This window comes from Pseudopodoces humilis, chromosome 4 (assembly GCF_049639895.1).
Source record: "Pseudopodoces humilis isolate 2021_Gansu_Grassland_sample_001 chromosome 4, ASM4963989v1, whole genome shotgun sequence".
Taxonomy (NCBI): Eukaryota; Metazoa; Chordata; class Aves; order Passeriformes; family Paridae; genus Pseudopodoces; species Pseudopodoces humilis.
In genome coordinates, this window is record NC_142203.1 from 75,249,259 (window position 1) to 75,265,783 (window position 16,525).

A 16,525-nucleotide genomic window follows, 5' to 3' on the forward strand; every position below is an offset into this window, starting at 1 on the left:
GGTTCTGATGGCCAAAAAGCCAGATGAAAACCAGTCCTTGGCTCTCAACCTCATTTGCAAGAGGCAGGTTGCAAAGACTTGACCAAAATTTGACAGGTTAGCATAAGATAAACTTGTGCAGGAGACTGAATTAATTTTCAGCTCAGTGAGCTCCTGAGCATGATTTTAAGGACCTAGTGAGTGAACATCCCCATTGCAAATGAATGATTCTGCTTTCTCAGAGTAAAACACGTACAGAGAATTGATTGATTAGTGAGAGGTTTCAAGGGAAATCAGGAACAGCCAATATGTATTTCCCTTGTTCTGAGCATAACTGGAGGTTACACTGCACAGAGACCAGACTAACCTCAAGCAGCTGAGTAGCCTTAACTGCCTGTGGTCACCCCCAGAGAAAATATGTTTATTGCTGGATAAACAACATATCATCTAGCCTGACCAAACCTCAGCATCTTTTATGAATCTGGATGAAACTTAGCCTTGCAGAAATGTTTTGGTATTATGTCTTGAGAAACCCTGCAACCCACATGAGGACCAACTCTCAGGGCTCCCTGCTTTCCAGCCAGGTGGTAAAAATCTATATTCATCACACACAGGGATGAGGAAAGACACAGCCTTGGTGTCCCACCTGCAGGGATGAAGACCAAGAGGCAAAGGCCAGTGAGGTCCAGGCAAATGAGAGTCAGTGTGGGGTGGGGGACATGAGGATCTGTTCACTGGGTGGCACAAATGATTCCTGACCCCTCTGCAAGTATCAAACAATGGGATGGGAACTCCAGTTACTGCAACGAGCTGTCCAGGGCAGTGTTGTTGGGCAGAGTCCCATCCCTGAAAGGATTCAAAAGCCATGTGAATGTGGCACTTGGGGACATGGATCAGTGTGGGCTGAGCAGTGCTGGGGAAACAGTGATCTGTGATCCTGGAGGGCTTTTCCAGCCTAAAGGGTTCTGTGATTCTGAACTGGCTCCTGAATTTCATGTCCTTTTACACCTCCACTGAGTTCAGTAGATCTCCCAGTGCAGCTGCAAGCTGTTATGAATGCACCACCCCCCCCCCCCACACCCACTTTGGTGGGACATCAGACACCCTCAGAGTGATCCAAAACCAGCAACACTCAAAGGAAAACCAGCACCTGGCTCCAGTTTTGAGCCTGTCCCTTGCACAAAGGCTCAGCCACAGCCATACAATCCTAAGGCTTCATAAACTCAAGTAAAGCAGCATAAAGCTGAACAATAGCCCTCCCTTGTAATTAATACCTGTAGTGTAAATTAATCCAGGCTGCCAATAGAAGCCGCTGGGTAAATAAGAATCTGTGACACTATCCCTGTCAAAGGCCCGTGGGCATACGATGCCGTGGATGTGAATACAGGGAATGGAGGGCCATTCAAGCGGGAACACTTAAGATGTAACCTGTTCTCCTTGAGAAACGCGTGGCATTCCACAGGGAACCTGACAGGAGGCATTTTATTCGGATAAGAAAATGCAATCACTCAGGTGTCTGCAATTGCTAAGTAAGACATCCATGGTAGTTCTATTTGGATCATGAAAAGTACTCTAGTTTTGGGTTTTGAGTGTGTGTATGTCCATTTTTTCCACTATATGTTGACTGTTTTTTGCCACACATTCTCTTCTGCATTTTTTAATTATTCCTCTTTTTTTTCTTTTTTTTTTTTTTTTCTCCTTAAAATTAACCCCTCCAGAACTCACAGCCTACAGGAATTCTCTATCTGGCCTCTGCTCCTCACCAAGAAAGAGGCTGCCCGTAGTTTAGTCAGTTTTGGTTTAAGCACCAACAGGCCCCCTTCAAATAGGCTTCAGATGCCCTTTCAGTGAAGCAAAGATATGACAAAGAAAAGGAGTTTATTTTTTTCAAGCCCACATCCTTCCCACACAAAGCACAGAGAGGGTCCCAGCAGTGACCTCCAGTTCAAAAGAGGAAGGTAAATTCTCATGACAAAGATGGGCAAGTTCTGCAGGAGAAGATCAAAAGCTGAAGGTGTTGCAGGAGAGGGAACCTGGAGGAAACTTGTTTGATTACCTCCAAAAACATTCCTGACTGTGACAGCAAATGGAGCATGAAAGCAAAGCATGAAGCTAAGTTTGGGAACAACACTGTCTGAGTGGTTTATAAAGAAAAACTGAAGAAATAAATGGATTGAAGATGTGATTGAAGAGACATAACCAGAAAAAAGAATATGGCACTGAACTGCTAATGGGAACATAGACTTAGAAGGGAATTACTAATATTTCCTTACATAAACTTACATAATTTTTTGTTATCTAGGGGCCTAGAAAATATTAATACTCGAAGAGTAAACATCACTATTTAATCCATTGGAAAGAAGGAACAATATACCCTAAAAACCAACCAAATTCAGGGCAAAAGATTTGTATGTACAACAAAAATCACATCACAATCTCATTTCAGACCTTTATGGATCCGGAGGGAAGCAAATTAATTCAGATACATTTACATTTGCAGCTGACAGTTCACCACAGCAGTCTGGGGATGTTTATCTTTCATTAATTATGGTTCAAGGGGAACTGCAACCTGAGATAGCTGAGCTAACCCTCTCCTCTTACAGATTCAGACCTGCCACCTGGAAGGCTTCCAAGGCTTCACCCATGCCTCTGGCCTCAGCCCAGCTCCTGCCTTCGTGCGGGTGGCTGCAGAGCCCCAGCCTGTGCCGCTCAGGAGCAGGGTTTATCTCTGATAAAGGTGCTGAGAGCTGATGCATTTCTGACAAATGCCTGCCTAAATCTCTTCTTTCACGCTCAGGAGATGATCTTACTCATATTTCTCCCGGGCCAAGCACATGGAGAGCAGTTCATCCATATCCCAGAGCCACTTCTCCAGAAGAGTGAGTGCTTGGGACTGGCTGTTCTTCTTGTGAAATGCAAAGTAGCTCCAGCAATTTTATTGGAGCTGCACTCTCTTGTACCAGCTGAGGGTTTAGCCCATGAGTCCTTTCCTGCTGTGAGACAGGTGCTGAACAGGATGTAGGAAATCACACACGTTCCCTTGAATCATCTCTCCCAGGCAGGGGCAATAATAAATTCAGATAAGGTGCTGTGTCATTTAAAGATCTATTAAGATTGAATGGTTGACTTCCTCCTCACAGGAACCTCTCCTTAATCGTACATTGCTTTGACTCACACTCTACCTTCTCCAGAGCCCTCCTGCCCCTCGAGTGACCTTAGAGTCTTCATTTCACAAATCAATTTGGATTAAAAAAGCAGCAAGATACTTCAGCACACACAACCTCAGTAGTAACTGGGTGGGGTTTTAGCAGATATCATCTCCAGATGTTATCTCATTCCCTTGTGGAAGCCACCCTGGGGATGTCTGCATTTTTAAAATGCTCCAATATGCATATCTTGTCAATAGACATTATTTTTGCATGCTAACTCACATGCACTCTAATGCTTACATATTCAACATACCAGCACTCTTTTAGAAGGTTGTATCACAATAGTGCAAAGTAACTCAATGTTTCTGGGTCAGTTTCATGTATTCTTTCACTGTTAACATGACCACAATAAAAATAACAATACTTTGCCCTTCTGAAGCATCTAACAATGCTCACAGCACAGCTTAAGTCTGGCAATAAATTAGTTTGACCAAATAATTGCTCCTAAGTGATAATGTCAGCAACATCATTGCAAGAGGTCTACTAATTATACTCAATAAGATTCGATCCTAGCAAAAGCACAAGTTTCCTCTTTTTAGTATCAAACCACAGAGCTTTCTTTCCCTGCAGACCTGTGGCTGATGGCCTTCAGTTCCACACCCAAAATTAAGCTCCCGGAAAGGAGTAGTGCCCTGGTGAGTAGGTCAGGAAAAGACAACTCTGTTTCCTCATTAGCAGTTGCAGATGGAGTGCTGACACCCCACCTGAGGCTGGTTTGCTGGCTCCTCTTTCACATCTCCATCGCCTTCCCACTCACGCTACATGCGCCATACATCACCGTGTGGCCAGCACACTGGTACCAATTTGAGAGTACATGTCTGGTGTGCAAGCTGTCCTGGCTTAGTTTCAACATCATTAGCTTAAAACCACGCTTTAAAAACAGGCACCAGCCCAGTGTGGGTATCATACACACAATCAGCAAAACGGAGTTCCAGAAAAAGGGTTGGCTTCTTCATGGAAATTTCCTGCAGGACATCGCCAGACTGGAAACACTTTATGGACAGGACTGCAACCACACTGCCTCTTTGGGTAGCACACAGGGGTACCAGCTGCATCTTCCAGGGTAGGATGCCTCTCATCTACATGTAGGTATTCAATCTAATTTAATGTTGTTGTCACAGGTCCCTCAGTACTCAACAAATGAGTGGAACTTCTCCAACCAGTGATTTATCCCACCCTAAGACATCAGATCTAACACTGGAAGAAGAAATTACCCTCTGGAGACATCTTGCGCCTTCCTTTATCTCTCTCCACTGACTATAAAGAAAGCTTAAATTAGCTTAGACTACAAAATTACTTTTTGTATGATGAGATCATTTCAAAGCAACCCTGTCCTTTCCTACAAGGCACCAGAAAGCCAAGTCGGTTTTTTTGTTTGAAAACCCTTACTTTTGGGCACATCCATGGGATTCAGGCTGCCAATGAGGTCTCTGACATACAGTCCATCCCCATCCTCCTTGCTCAGCCAGTTGTTGCAGGGGAAGTAAAACCGGAGGTGAGGTCTGTTCATGTCGGTCACGATCACCCGGTCCAGGAACCACCCCGCGTTCAGGCCGGTGTTGTCGTGCTCAATCCTAGAGGAAGAACAACCCTGTTTTACTGTTCTGGTTAAGACTGGCCACGAGCACCGTAATTTTTTGGAACATTATATACTGGGCAAGGCTAGAGCAACTGTACACACTATTCCCGTTTATGGCTGTCTATCCAAAGAGTTTCAAGGAACTTGCGGGCTTTTGCAGGGTGTATTAAAAATAGCAACTTTCCATCTGGGCAGAGATCACAGGTGAATCTGTGAATCTTTTATCTGCAAGGAGGTGCCCACAAACATATCTACGCCTCCACATTTATTCAACGTACACATTCATTCACCTTGCACTGTATATGTAAAACACAAGGGACTCCCCCACCCAGTACCCCTCCTGCTCTATTCTCCTCTTGCATTGTTTTAACCACCTCTTCCCAGCTTTCTTTGTGCTACTTACTAATTTTAAATTTTATATCAGTCAGTCAGACAGTGGTTAAACATAATAATTATCATTTACATTACACTAAGTTAGCAAAAGTGGATGGCAAACCCCATTTACCTCCGTTGGGACATAAAAACAGTCCTAAATGTCTTTCCCCATGAGTGCATATGACAGAAATACAATTCTTGGTGGGGAGCATGGATACTTATAAGCAATACCGTAGGTGATTTCACACTTCAATTCAAATCTTCGGCAGTAAACAAGCTTTTACCACCCCTTAACTTCACCTTGATGGGAGCACGTTAAGAAATAATGAATAAAACATGGCAATGCTTAAACCTCTACAGCCTGTCATCCTGTTAGCATCTCACAGAACAGGTGCTGTGGTAGCAGCATTGTGCAGGTACCTTATTTTCTTTATTTGTCCCACGTTATTGGTTTTCACTCGGAACACATCTGTTTTGCTCCTCTCAAAGGCCGTGCTGCTCCTGCAAGGCACATGCATCGGAAGGAATGGTGAAAAACCAGCAGCCTTGACAGCAAGCACACAAGTGCTAACGTTTAAGGATAAAGAAGTGTCATTCCTAATGCTGGAAAGACCTAGTTTTCAATGCCCTCTCCCCAGTGACAGGTTTTGGATGCTCTAAGTACTGGCATTCAGCAGACTTTTTTTCCTTCTCAGACTCCAGAAGCTGAGGCAGGAGCTCTGGGGGAAATGCAATATGCTTTTTGTCTCAGAGTCCCACTCCCAGACATGTCCTCTCCTGTCATCCTAGCCTCCAGGCATCAAGCAGACCTGCCCCTGGTGATGCAGCAAAGGGCTCCAGCAAGTTCTCTGTGTGGCCACAGATCTGTGCAGAGCTCAGCCAGAGATAAAAGCATCCAACCACATCCAACTTTCCAGGCCCATCTCCCATCGTTTTTTTTTTTAAACAGCTACTGAAACTTTGGTGCTTCCACCTACAATTTGTATCTCATTCCAAGTAAAGGAATTGTAGGCAGGAAGTGGTTTGACTTTTTTGGTGAAGTGTTAAGTGTGACGTTTGTATTTCACAGGTGCAAGTGCAGAAGCAATATAAAGTCTATTGGCCCAGGTCAGGGGATGTAGAATTTAATTCCCAGTTCTGCCTCTATCCTGCAGTGTTATCCTTGGCAAGCACCTCTGTCCCTTTTCAAGCTCATATTTTCCATGAAAACACTATGAATAACATCAAGGCAAATCTCTGAAGACACAGCCTCTCCCACCTGCCCTCCCTGATGGGCCCCCATTTCCCCTGGGCTGCTAAGCATGGCTACGGATGATTAAACACAGCAAAATCCAGGAGTCATATTAAAATGAACAAGAAACCACAGCACTCGAGCAGAGCAAAGCCACAGTGACAAGCGGTTTGCACTCAGAAACTCAATGAATATTAATAATCCCAGCAAGGGGGCTTGGCTTCGCTCACCGCTTTTCACGTTGCTGAAGGACTTGCATGTGCCTTGCTTATGGTCATTTTGTGTTCTGCTAAACCCATGCACAGCCTTCCTCCTCCTCCTCCTCCTCCTGCCCCCCCTCCTTGTCCATTCTGCTGTTTCACACCCCGTGCCCGGAGCGACACCGGTGTACGAAAAGGCTAAAATGGTTAACCTTGCCGTGAAGACAAGAGGCAATTAAAGCCGGCTCAGCCTCCCCCAACCTGGCTGCCGGAGTGAAAACAGCCAGAGAGTGCAAGGCAATTAGTCTGTCAGGCTTGAATGAGCATCGTAATGACAGCAGCTTCTCCCCGCATTGGCTCAGAGATCGATGCAGTGCTGCAGACTGCTACGGAGATGGCATGAAAGTATTAAGTGAGAATAATCAGCCCAAAGCTCTCAGTGCACCGGTCCCACGGCTGCTGGATTGTGGCAGTCCCGCCGCTGCTGTTGCTGGGCTGGATGATGGGGAGAAAACCTCCTTCTGCAGGGAGTCCAAAAGTGCCCCCTGAGCAGATGCCTAGTGCATCCCAAAACAGCTTGGGGAAGCAGTGGAAAACGTGACATGGTCCAGGAGTTAAACCCCTGGGAAGTCTTGCTGTCGAAAGGTAGGAAGAGATTTGACAAGTCTCTTCCCTTGAGATGGATCTGCAGCATCAACAGCACCAGGAAAGAAAAATCCAGTCCTTCCTTCTAGCACTGCCAATTGCATGGGGAGAGAGTGAGTGAGGGAATATCCCACAGTGAATGGCTACACTGAAATTAAGGCTAAAAAAAAAAAAGAGTGAAAGAAAAGGAAAAATTACAGCTGGGCCATGTCAGAGTCTGGTCCAGGCTAGGACTAGAATGAAACATTCACAGCCAGATTACCATAAGGAACTTGTTACACGAAACAATGAGGCACACTGGCTTGTACAGCCCTGGTGACAAATAAAGCAGGAAAATATGACTTGGAAATTGCAGCACTAAATTTGTAATGTTCAGGCTTGACTGGGTTCAAGCCCAGGGATTTTAGACCATAAACAGTCTAAAGATCTTCTGAATTTCACTAAGAGCCCTGTCATTAATCTGAAATAACAGGCCAGGGCAACTCCAGAAATATGTTTCAGTTGGGTTTGTTATTTGACATATTTGATTTGCTCTAGCAGCTCTATTTTTTCCATATTCTGTTGCAGCATTTTTCCCAATTGCTTTGTAAGAAACATCCAAGGAGCTTCATCAAAAACTAGTATATGAAATTCTAACATATATATTTTTTAAATTTTTTATTTTATTTTTTATCTGAGGCTGTTTTCAGATCCTTTCAGTTGAGTAATTGCCTGCAGGCTGCACTGCTTGTGGTGCTGCAAATGTACAGTCATTCAGAACACGTTGTCCCCTGGTTGGGTTAGTGGTGTTGCTAAAAGTCACCGCAAGAACTGGTATATATTTGAGTGTAGCATTTTTAAATCTCTGCATTCATCTCATCTGCAGGCCATGGTCACTGACAACAGAGCCAGTGCCACCAGAGTTTTGCCACTTCTTGGTGGGTCAACCAGAAAGCCTCAATAATGCATTTTGTTTGCAAAAGAATGTAAAATAAACATTTGTATAAGTAATTTTTTTTTAAAATGAAGATTAGTTAAAAAGAGTTGATCCCACCAACTAAATAAAAGTCACATTTGAAAAGGAAACTTTGAATGTTTGTAGATAATAGTCTTCCCTTTAAATCAGCTAACAGCTGATAACCCTTTTCACAGCTGAGTTCTTAGGAACAGACAGAAAACCTGGATACTGATCACAGCAGAGGCATAAAAATAATGACCTTCAGCAGTGATGGAGCAACCCAAACCAATTTAGCTTTGAATCCCTGCTTAACAGTCATTTAAACTGCCTTTCCATTTGGTATTTTACCTGAAAATGCCTTGTACACAGAGAACTGCCAGCAAAAGCACCATGGATTAAGGGCTGCGCAGAAGCACAAAGTGTTATTTTGGGTGTCAGTTCAAACAAAATTTTAAAAATGCTCCATTAAACCATTAGAAAGAGTCAGTTCTTGGTTGCATCTCTCTGAAATGCTGCCCACAGGTCTGCCTGCTTCTGCCACGGATGTTTAGCAGCAGTTGGAGGAGCTGGGTATCGGGGAGGATTTTGGAAGGTAGTACAGCCCAAACCATCCTAAAGCCTGCCACTCTCTAGGTAAAAATAAATACTACTTGGTTCACCTGCTAGGTCAGAGGAGTTTCTCATGCACTATCAGTGGGCAGTGTACACAGAATCACATAATCATTTGGGTTGGAAAAGCCCTCCAAGGACTTTGGGTCCAACCATTCCCACAGATAGCCAAGGCCACCACTGACTCCTGTCCTCGAGTGCCACATCCACATGGCTTTTAAATCCCTCCAGGCATGGGGACTCCACCACCACCTTGGGCAGCCTGTTCTGGGGTTGGACAGCTCTCTTGGTGGAGAAAATTTCTGTAATATTTAACCTAAACCTCCCCTGGCCCAGCCTGAGGCCGTTCCCTCTCCTCCTGTCCCTGTTCCCTGGCAGCACAGCCCGACCCCCCCGGCTGTCCCCTCCTGCCAGGGACTTGTGCAGAGCCACAAGGGCCCCCTGAGCCTCCTTTGCTCCAGGCTGAGCCCCTTTCCCAGCTCCCTCAGCCGCTCCTGGGGCTCCAGCCCCTTCCCCAGCTCCGTTCCCTGCCCTGGACACGCTCCAGCCCCTCGGTGTCTCTCCTGTGCTGAGGGGCCCAGAGCTGTCCCTAGAATTCAATGTGTGTCAGAGCTGAACTGAGAGGGACAGGAAGGAAATTTCTTCCACAAAACCAAACGATACCTGCTCCCTTCCCCATGTATTTTGAACTGCTACAGTGTTCTCTCTCTGCATCCTGTTTCCATGTAGGATTTCCCTTCCGCCCTTCAGCCAGTATCATCTGTAAGGGTGGCATGAAAAGGTGTCAGGGATGAACACTGGTGTATCCTTGTTGTTCTCTGGGCTTGAAAGTACAGACAGCTTCCCTCATCCTCAGGTTGTCCAATACACATTACAGGCTGTGTGAATCTGTGTTATCAGGCCTCTGGCTAAGATGGCATCTTGCCAGAAGATGCAAAAGGTATTGGAAAATTGCTGACAGTGTGCTGGCCTCATCCCTCTGTCCCTCCCTACACATCCACTATCGATCGCTCCTGGAGAGAGGACACTGTCCTGTACAAACTAACTACAAAAAATCCCCCATATGTTCAAACCATGTTTACTCTCAGCACAGAGCTCCAATAGCAGCATCATTAACCTCCTCCTTGGAGCAACAAATACTCCAGGGAGTTTGTTCTGCAAATATTTAGCCAAGACTGCTGTCATGAAGCTGACAGCATCAGTCAGCGGGTGGCTGGAAATACCACGTGAGGCAGAATACGTCCAAAACCACTCCAGATGGAAAAGAAACCAGCAGAAAAGCACAGCCACTGTCAATGTCTGTATCAAGGACATTATCGACCAGCAGAATGAATCCTGCTTAAACAGGCACTGAAAAATTGGTGAAAAAACAGCCCCACTTGGAAGGGTATAATTGGATGAGATTAATTGCTCAGGGCTGCAGCATCATGATGACACCCCGGAGCCAAACACCAGCCTGAGACCGTGGGATCCTGAATTTACCCCAAAACTTCACAAAGTGCCATAGGATACTCAGACTCTGCCTTATCCATAAGCATTCCAGGTAGAGATTCAGACAGCCTTAATTACAAACATTGAGTAAGTGCTCCTTCACTTTGCACTGCATGGAGCAGCATCATCGTGATATCAGTTTTTCATCTTTGCTGGTGTGATTTGCATAAACAAAATAAAGTTGTGGTGTTTAATTTAGATAATCTAAGCTATGCTTTATTATAAAATCATAGAATGTCCTGGTTTGCTAGGGACCTGAAAGATAATTTCTTTCCAACCCCACTGCTGTGGGTGGGGATGTCTTTGTTGTCTGCAGGTTTGGCCATTATTTTCTAGAGAAACTGGATGCAAAGCAAACTGTGCCACCAAGAACAGTGCAAAGGTTGCTCGGTATTTCCCAGTATTGAATTACATTTTTAATTACATTCACTTTGCCAGATTGAGGTAAATTTTTTTCTGTTGAAAATTTTCGTCCCCTTCCCATGGAGAAATATTTTTCAATTTTTGATGAGAATTAACTCAGCCATTTTTAAGACTGACATTAATGAGTTAGGATAGGAACAGGATTTTGAGCAAGACAGAATGGTTGAGTTCATTCCAGGAATACACCTTTACTCTCATCCCAAGGGGAAGACTGGCCAGGTTTTACAGTCTGAAAAATGCAGCTGACACTTGATCAGCAGGGACCTGGGTCTAACAGCTGAATCACCTTAAATGTCTGGCTATTTTAAGCAAACTCCTATTTTTCTCTCTAAGTTGTAGTTTTACTGCCAGCTGCTGTGTGCATAACTGCTGGTGGATTATAATTTATACATACACCAATTATACCCACTCTTATATTTAGGTTGTTCAACACCTCAGTCTAAGCACTCCCACAGGTATTTTATTCCCAAAATACTGGACATAGGCTGGCTAATAAGGCTGAGCAACAGAGAGGGAAAATATTCCCACTTAGTTTCTTTTCCAGAAGTGAATATGGACTCCAAAATGTGCTGTTACTTAATACTGTCCCAGCCCATTAAGTCTTCAGAGAGCACTGAAAGTGCTGCAGATTTGTACAGACATCAATCAGGGCACAGTTAGATACATAAACATTTGTAAAATGGGAAACATCCCGTGGCATTAAAGGAAAAGGATCCTCTTTCACAGCTCCTCTCTGAAGCAGCACTTCAGCAGCAATGTGAGAATCCTTCCCCCTCTGCACTTGGGGTTTGTTCCCTTCCTAATCTGAGCAGCCCTTTCTGCACCAACTACCTAACTCCTCCTAACTTATTATATTAAATGCTCAGAGTAAACAGACTCTCTTTCCTCTAGTTACTTATTTATTCCAGAGAGGTTAAATATCAAAATCAGATCTTCTGCCATTGGGTTTGGCTTAACTGTATTAGAGCTACAAATATTACCATCCTCTAAAGACTATCCTGAGCATACTCAGCAATTCATATGTATTTGCTGGCATAAGGAACAGGAAAAACTCTATACAGTCACCGAAGACCAGGCAGAAGTGACTGCCAATTAATTGCCTTCAGCATCAGAAATTAAAAAAAAAAAAAAAGAAAAAAAATCCCCTGTATTGTCCTCAAATTCAGTAGAAGGCCAGCTGTCACCAATTATTTCATCTTTCTTCCACATTGCCATAGCTGTTAAATCTTCTTTTAACTCTTTCTTCTTTCTTTCTTCTCAAGGTAAAAACAGCTCTGTGGTATTATTTGCAGTTGCCCACGAACTGGACCAAGTAAGCCTAACACTGAAAAGTTACACTAGCAAGAAAAACATAGATTTGGACTGAAAACTGTGAATGAGCTGGCAGTCAGCTGAGTGCTGTAATATTTCCCCAGCCTCAGCCTGGTGGAAAGCACATGGGGAAATAAAATACTGTGGAGGATCAGCACCCTTTGCTCTGTGTGGGACCACAGAGTATCAATTCATACCTGTGGGAAAAGTCTTGACAACTGTCAAAATGCCACCAAGCAAAGCCTTGGTGTTCAGCCACGTGTCCAGGGTGGAGCTGGTGGAAAGAAATTAATTGGTGGTGGTGCTTTTAGCTTCTGGCTGAGCTGTACCTGGTGCAGGGTGGTAGATGGGGAACTGAAGAGTTGCATGTGCTGGGTTTTAAGGTGGGATTTTGCCAAGAGCTTCTGGGCCCAAGCAGCACTTTTCCAGTACCAGTGATACAGTCCCCCCAAACTGATGCAGTGACTGCAAAGGAGGAGTCATTCCAGCCCCTCCCAGGCACTCAACACTACTTGTCTGAACTCCTTTCCAAAACAAATCACAGTTTTTTGTGTTGGAAGAGACCTTAGGGACCTTAAAGCCCATCTCATTACATTCCCTGCCGTGGGCAGGGACACCTTTCACTACAACAGGCTGCTCCAAGCGCCATCCAACCTGTCCTGGAATATGGAATGTATAAAATATAAATCCCCCTGGGATGGGGCAGCTTCTCTGGACAACCTGCACCAGGGCCTCACCATTCTCATAGCCAAGAATTTCCTTCTAGTATTCCCCTAACCCTGCCCTCTGATATTTTTAAGCAGTTTCCCCCTTGTCCTGTTACTCCATGTCCTTTCTTGTAGCCCCCCGCTTTGGAACTCAACTCTTGGCTCAGATTTTGAGTGCTGCCACTTCCAGAACCATGATCAGCCATGACAAAGATTTGTGTCTTTCACAGTTACCATATTATTGGGCAATATTAAAAACACAGGTTACTCCATGGGCTTGCCCTTACCGCGCACGACAAAAACACCTGAAGGGTCATGTCTTTCACTACCAGCACACAGTCAGGAAAGAAACAGGGAAAAAAACCCGTTCTAATAACCAGAAGCCGAAATGGTAGTACCATCTTTAGGCAATGCATGATATTTTAGCTGTCTGCCATACATGGGGAAATGTAAACACCTATAAAATGTCATGCATTTGCAGTCATAAGTGAACTCATGTAAACATGTAGTTGAAAGATGCATGAGATTCCATCCTTTTGCCATATTCACAAAGCTGCAGAACAAATTTGGGTGGGGGGGGACAGGAAACTGACTATTTTATGGTTTTCTTCCTGATTAGGCGACAATACTATCAATTAAGCAGGTATGAAGGCACTCCAACATCCAGACTAGATTTTTTTCCTCACTGTTCCTCGATGGAGCACTGTAAAGTGCCTGACTTTGCTTAGAGACACAGAAATTTTGCTGATGTTTGGGAAACCCCCAGTGGAAGGCTGTAGTTGCAGTTCTAGCGGTCACCTCCTACGGGACCAGTTTCAAGAGCCCTGAGCTGCAGAAGATTGGCTTCCCAAGCCTTCCATCCTTGCTTTCCACACCTCAGCCATCTGCTCACTGCAGCAGCAGAGACCAAGCCCAAAAGGCTAACTCAGGTCTGAACCAGCTCAGAGTGCTGCTGCTGCAACCTAAAATAATCTCTGTGTGTCCTTTCTTTTTCCCTTTCACAAAATAAAAGTGGTGAGAGCAAGAGGAAAGAGGAGGCATTAACCCAAGTGCTAGCAGAGACCACCTGCACAACCAGCAGCATGTTTAATGCCACAGATGATTGAGAAATGTGTTAGGGACATCTTTTGGCTTCACTACAGGGCATAGAGTATATTTATTAATTTTTTAGGGTAATATTTGGGTTCTTTCCATAGCCTAAAGCAGATGAGTGCTTTCCCAATGAAATGGCTATTTATATAAATGCTGACTACAAGACAACTCCCTGGAAAGCAGATGTTGCTTTGATGGCTTTGCCAAATACTACGAGACAGGACTGAAGGCTAGAAGCTTTCCCCAGCAGAACTGCTGCTGCTGTTCCCAGCTCTGTCACTGACTTGCTATGGAACCACGTCCTCTTATAGGTCCTTGCCTCATTTTCCCTCTCTGTTAAATCAAAGAAAATGGCATTCCACTTCGTCAGTTGATTGGATGAAAATCACACAACAAAACCAAAGCATCTTATACAGATATATAATATACCATCAGGAAGCTCTCCCTGGTGTTTCTGGAGATTCTGAGATAATAGAACTCCTTTGCCTAGCTCTGGTTTCTGAATTTCAAATATGGCAAACAGGGCTGAAATTTCATGTATTTTCTTTACCATTCCCATATCATTTTCTTTACAGACTCTCATGTTTGAGTTGTTTCACTGGGAAGAGAAGCTCTTTTGAGGGTAAAATTTAAAATAGCTGCAGGTACCTCTTGTCGGTGCTGTAGAAATGGAGAAAATGTGAAGTTACCGTGTGACATTAGCACAGGATTAATAATTCTGAAACACATTTTCAAGTAAACCAAAACAATAAGAACACTGAAAAACAGAGACATACAGCCTCTCCCAGACACTTTGGAGAAAGGATTTCTTCTTTATCTTAGTGCAATTGCCTGACTAAGGGGAAATTAGTATATGCAGAGTTGGTACTTTGTTAAAAGTCATCTTGCTTTCATGGGAAATGAGCACCTGCTGGCCCTGATGCTTACTTTTTAACCAAAAAAAAAAAAAAAAAAAAAAAGCAATAAAAAGCTATTTAGAGAGTCAAAAGCATTTTAATTGGTTCTTAAATTATAAAACATGGCTCCCACCATTCCATGCTAATAAGGAATGAGAAGATGCATCCATAGGATGATGTTGACATCAGCTGGAGGAAAATAGAACAGGGCCACCAGTGATGTGCAACTACAGTGGTGTGCAGCAAGGCATGCAGCAGATAGGATGGAAGCAGTCTAAATTAGGAGTCAGTTAAATTCTTCCATTTCTGCTTTCCTCAGATTTCCTATGGCTGGCTGTAGGTGGTTATCTCTCATCTTTACTTCAAACCCACCGAGTTACTCTCCAGAATCACTCAAGGACATTTCTGTCTGTACCTGACTAGCATGGAGACCTCCGTGGGATCTAGGCATGGGAATATAGCCCATCATGCCCACTCCAACAAGCAATGAATATTCTCAGCTCCTAAACTGGGAGCTCCAAAATTAAGCTCTAAGAAAAGCAAATATCCCCACACCTTGCAAGTATGAGCCTTATATAACATGGATTTCCACCTACAGAGGGGAATGCAGGTTTGCAACGGATTGGGTACAAAATACGCAATGGCAAAACTTCAGATTTCCCTGGTGATCTTAAAATACCATATAGATTTATTCTCTCCACATCCATCAGCATGATATTATGTTTCATCAAAATGCTTTAACAGCCCCTGAAGGACAGGCCTCAAAGATACAGATTTTCCTCCAGACACTTACTTGCTGGTGAGATGAGTCTTGGGAGTGATCCCGTGCTCTCCAAAGAGAGTGACAAAGACATTGGCATCAGTCCCTGCTCCCCGGACATCTCCTGTCACTGTCACCACCTCGTAAACTGTGGAAGGAGAAAAGAAACATCAGGACAACAGGAGAAGGTCCTCACCCTACACTTTATAGGTCCAAGTCATCACCAAACCTGAGCTGATAGACACACCCTAGAGATGGATCAATGCACCCACTGCCCAAACAAATCCATCTCTTGGACAGGGCATAGTGAACCCAGCTGTCAGAAATCATCACATCAAACAAAACTGCTGGAGACACTTGGCATCAGCAGAGAGGGACTGAGTTAGGATGGATTTTGCTGCAAATAAAACACTTCTCTGTGAACTTGCTGCCTCCCCTACCATAATGCACGTGCATGTGTTACACAGAGCAGATGAATTTATGTGAAGTGTTAAAGCTGTTGAGCCACTTTTCATTTATGCACATGTCAGTGCAATGCATGTTTTCCTGTTTGCTCTGATATTTGTAGGGAAGCTGAGACATTGCTACAGCCAGGAATTTTGCATCTTGATTGTTCTGGAGATTTTATCAAAGACTAAATGGTAAATCATGGGGAGAATCACAGAATGTCCTGAATTGGAAGAGACCTGGAAGGCCCCAAAATGTCTCGCTCAACAAGACATCAATCTTTCAAGTCTCTCACAGGACCCACCAGAATCACCCAGTCCAGCTCCTGGCACTGCACAAACACCCCAACAATCCCACCCTGGGCATCCGTGGAATGGTGTCCAAACTTTCCTGGAGCTCTGGCTGCGCTCATTCCCTGGGGAGCCTGGGCAGTGCCAGGCCCCCTGAGAGAAGAACTTTTCCTGAAATCCAAACTAACCCCCCCTGCCAATAGGTAGGAAAACACTTAAATTAGAGTCTCAAAGCTCTATCTATTTAACTTTCCAAATAGTAGACTGGGTGACAACTTTATTTACACACATACATATCTTCTTGGGAGACACACAAGTTAAAAAATGCCTTTTACTCAAGTGGC

At 44.2% G+C, this 16,525-nt stretch overlaps 1 protein-coding gene across 1 annotated transcript in view; it reads right to left on the reverse strand.

Annotated features, from left to right (window-relative positions):
* Positions 1-15,900, reverse strand: part of LOXHD1 (lipoxygenase homology PLAT domains 1) — a 132,722-nt gene extending 116,822 nt beyond the window's left edge. The window contains exons 1-4 of the mRNA XM_088054653.1: positions 15,885-15,900; positions 15,478-15,592; positions 5,563-5,643; positions 4,578-4,762 (exon numbers count right to left, since the gene is read on the reverse strand). Of these exons, the coding sequence (XP_087910779.1) occupies positions 4,578-4,762; positions 5,563-5,643; positions 15,478-15,592; positions 15,885-15,900 (397 nt within the window). The remainder of the gene's footprint in view (positions 1-4,577; positions 4,763-5,562; positions 5,644-15,477; positions 15,593-15,884) is intronic.
* Between the last annotated feature and the right edge of the window lie 625 nt (positions 15,901-16,525).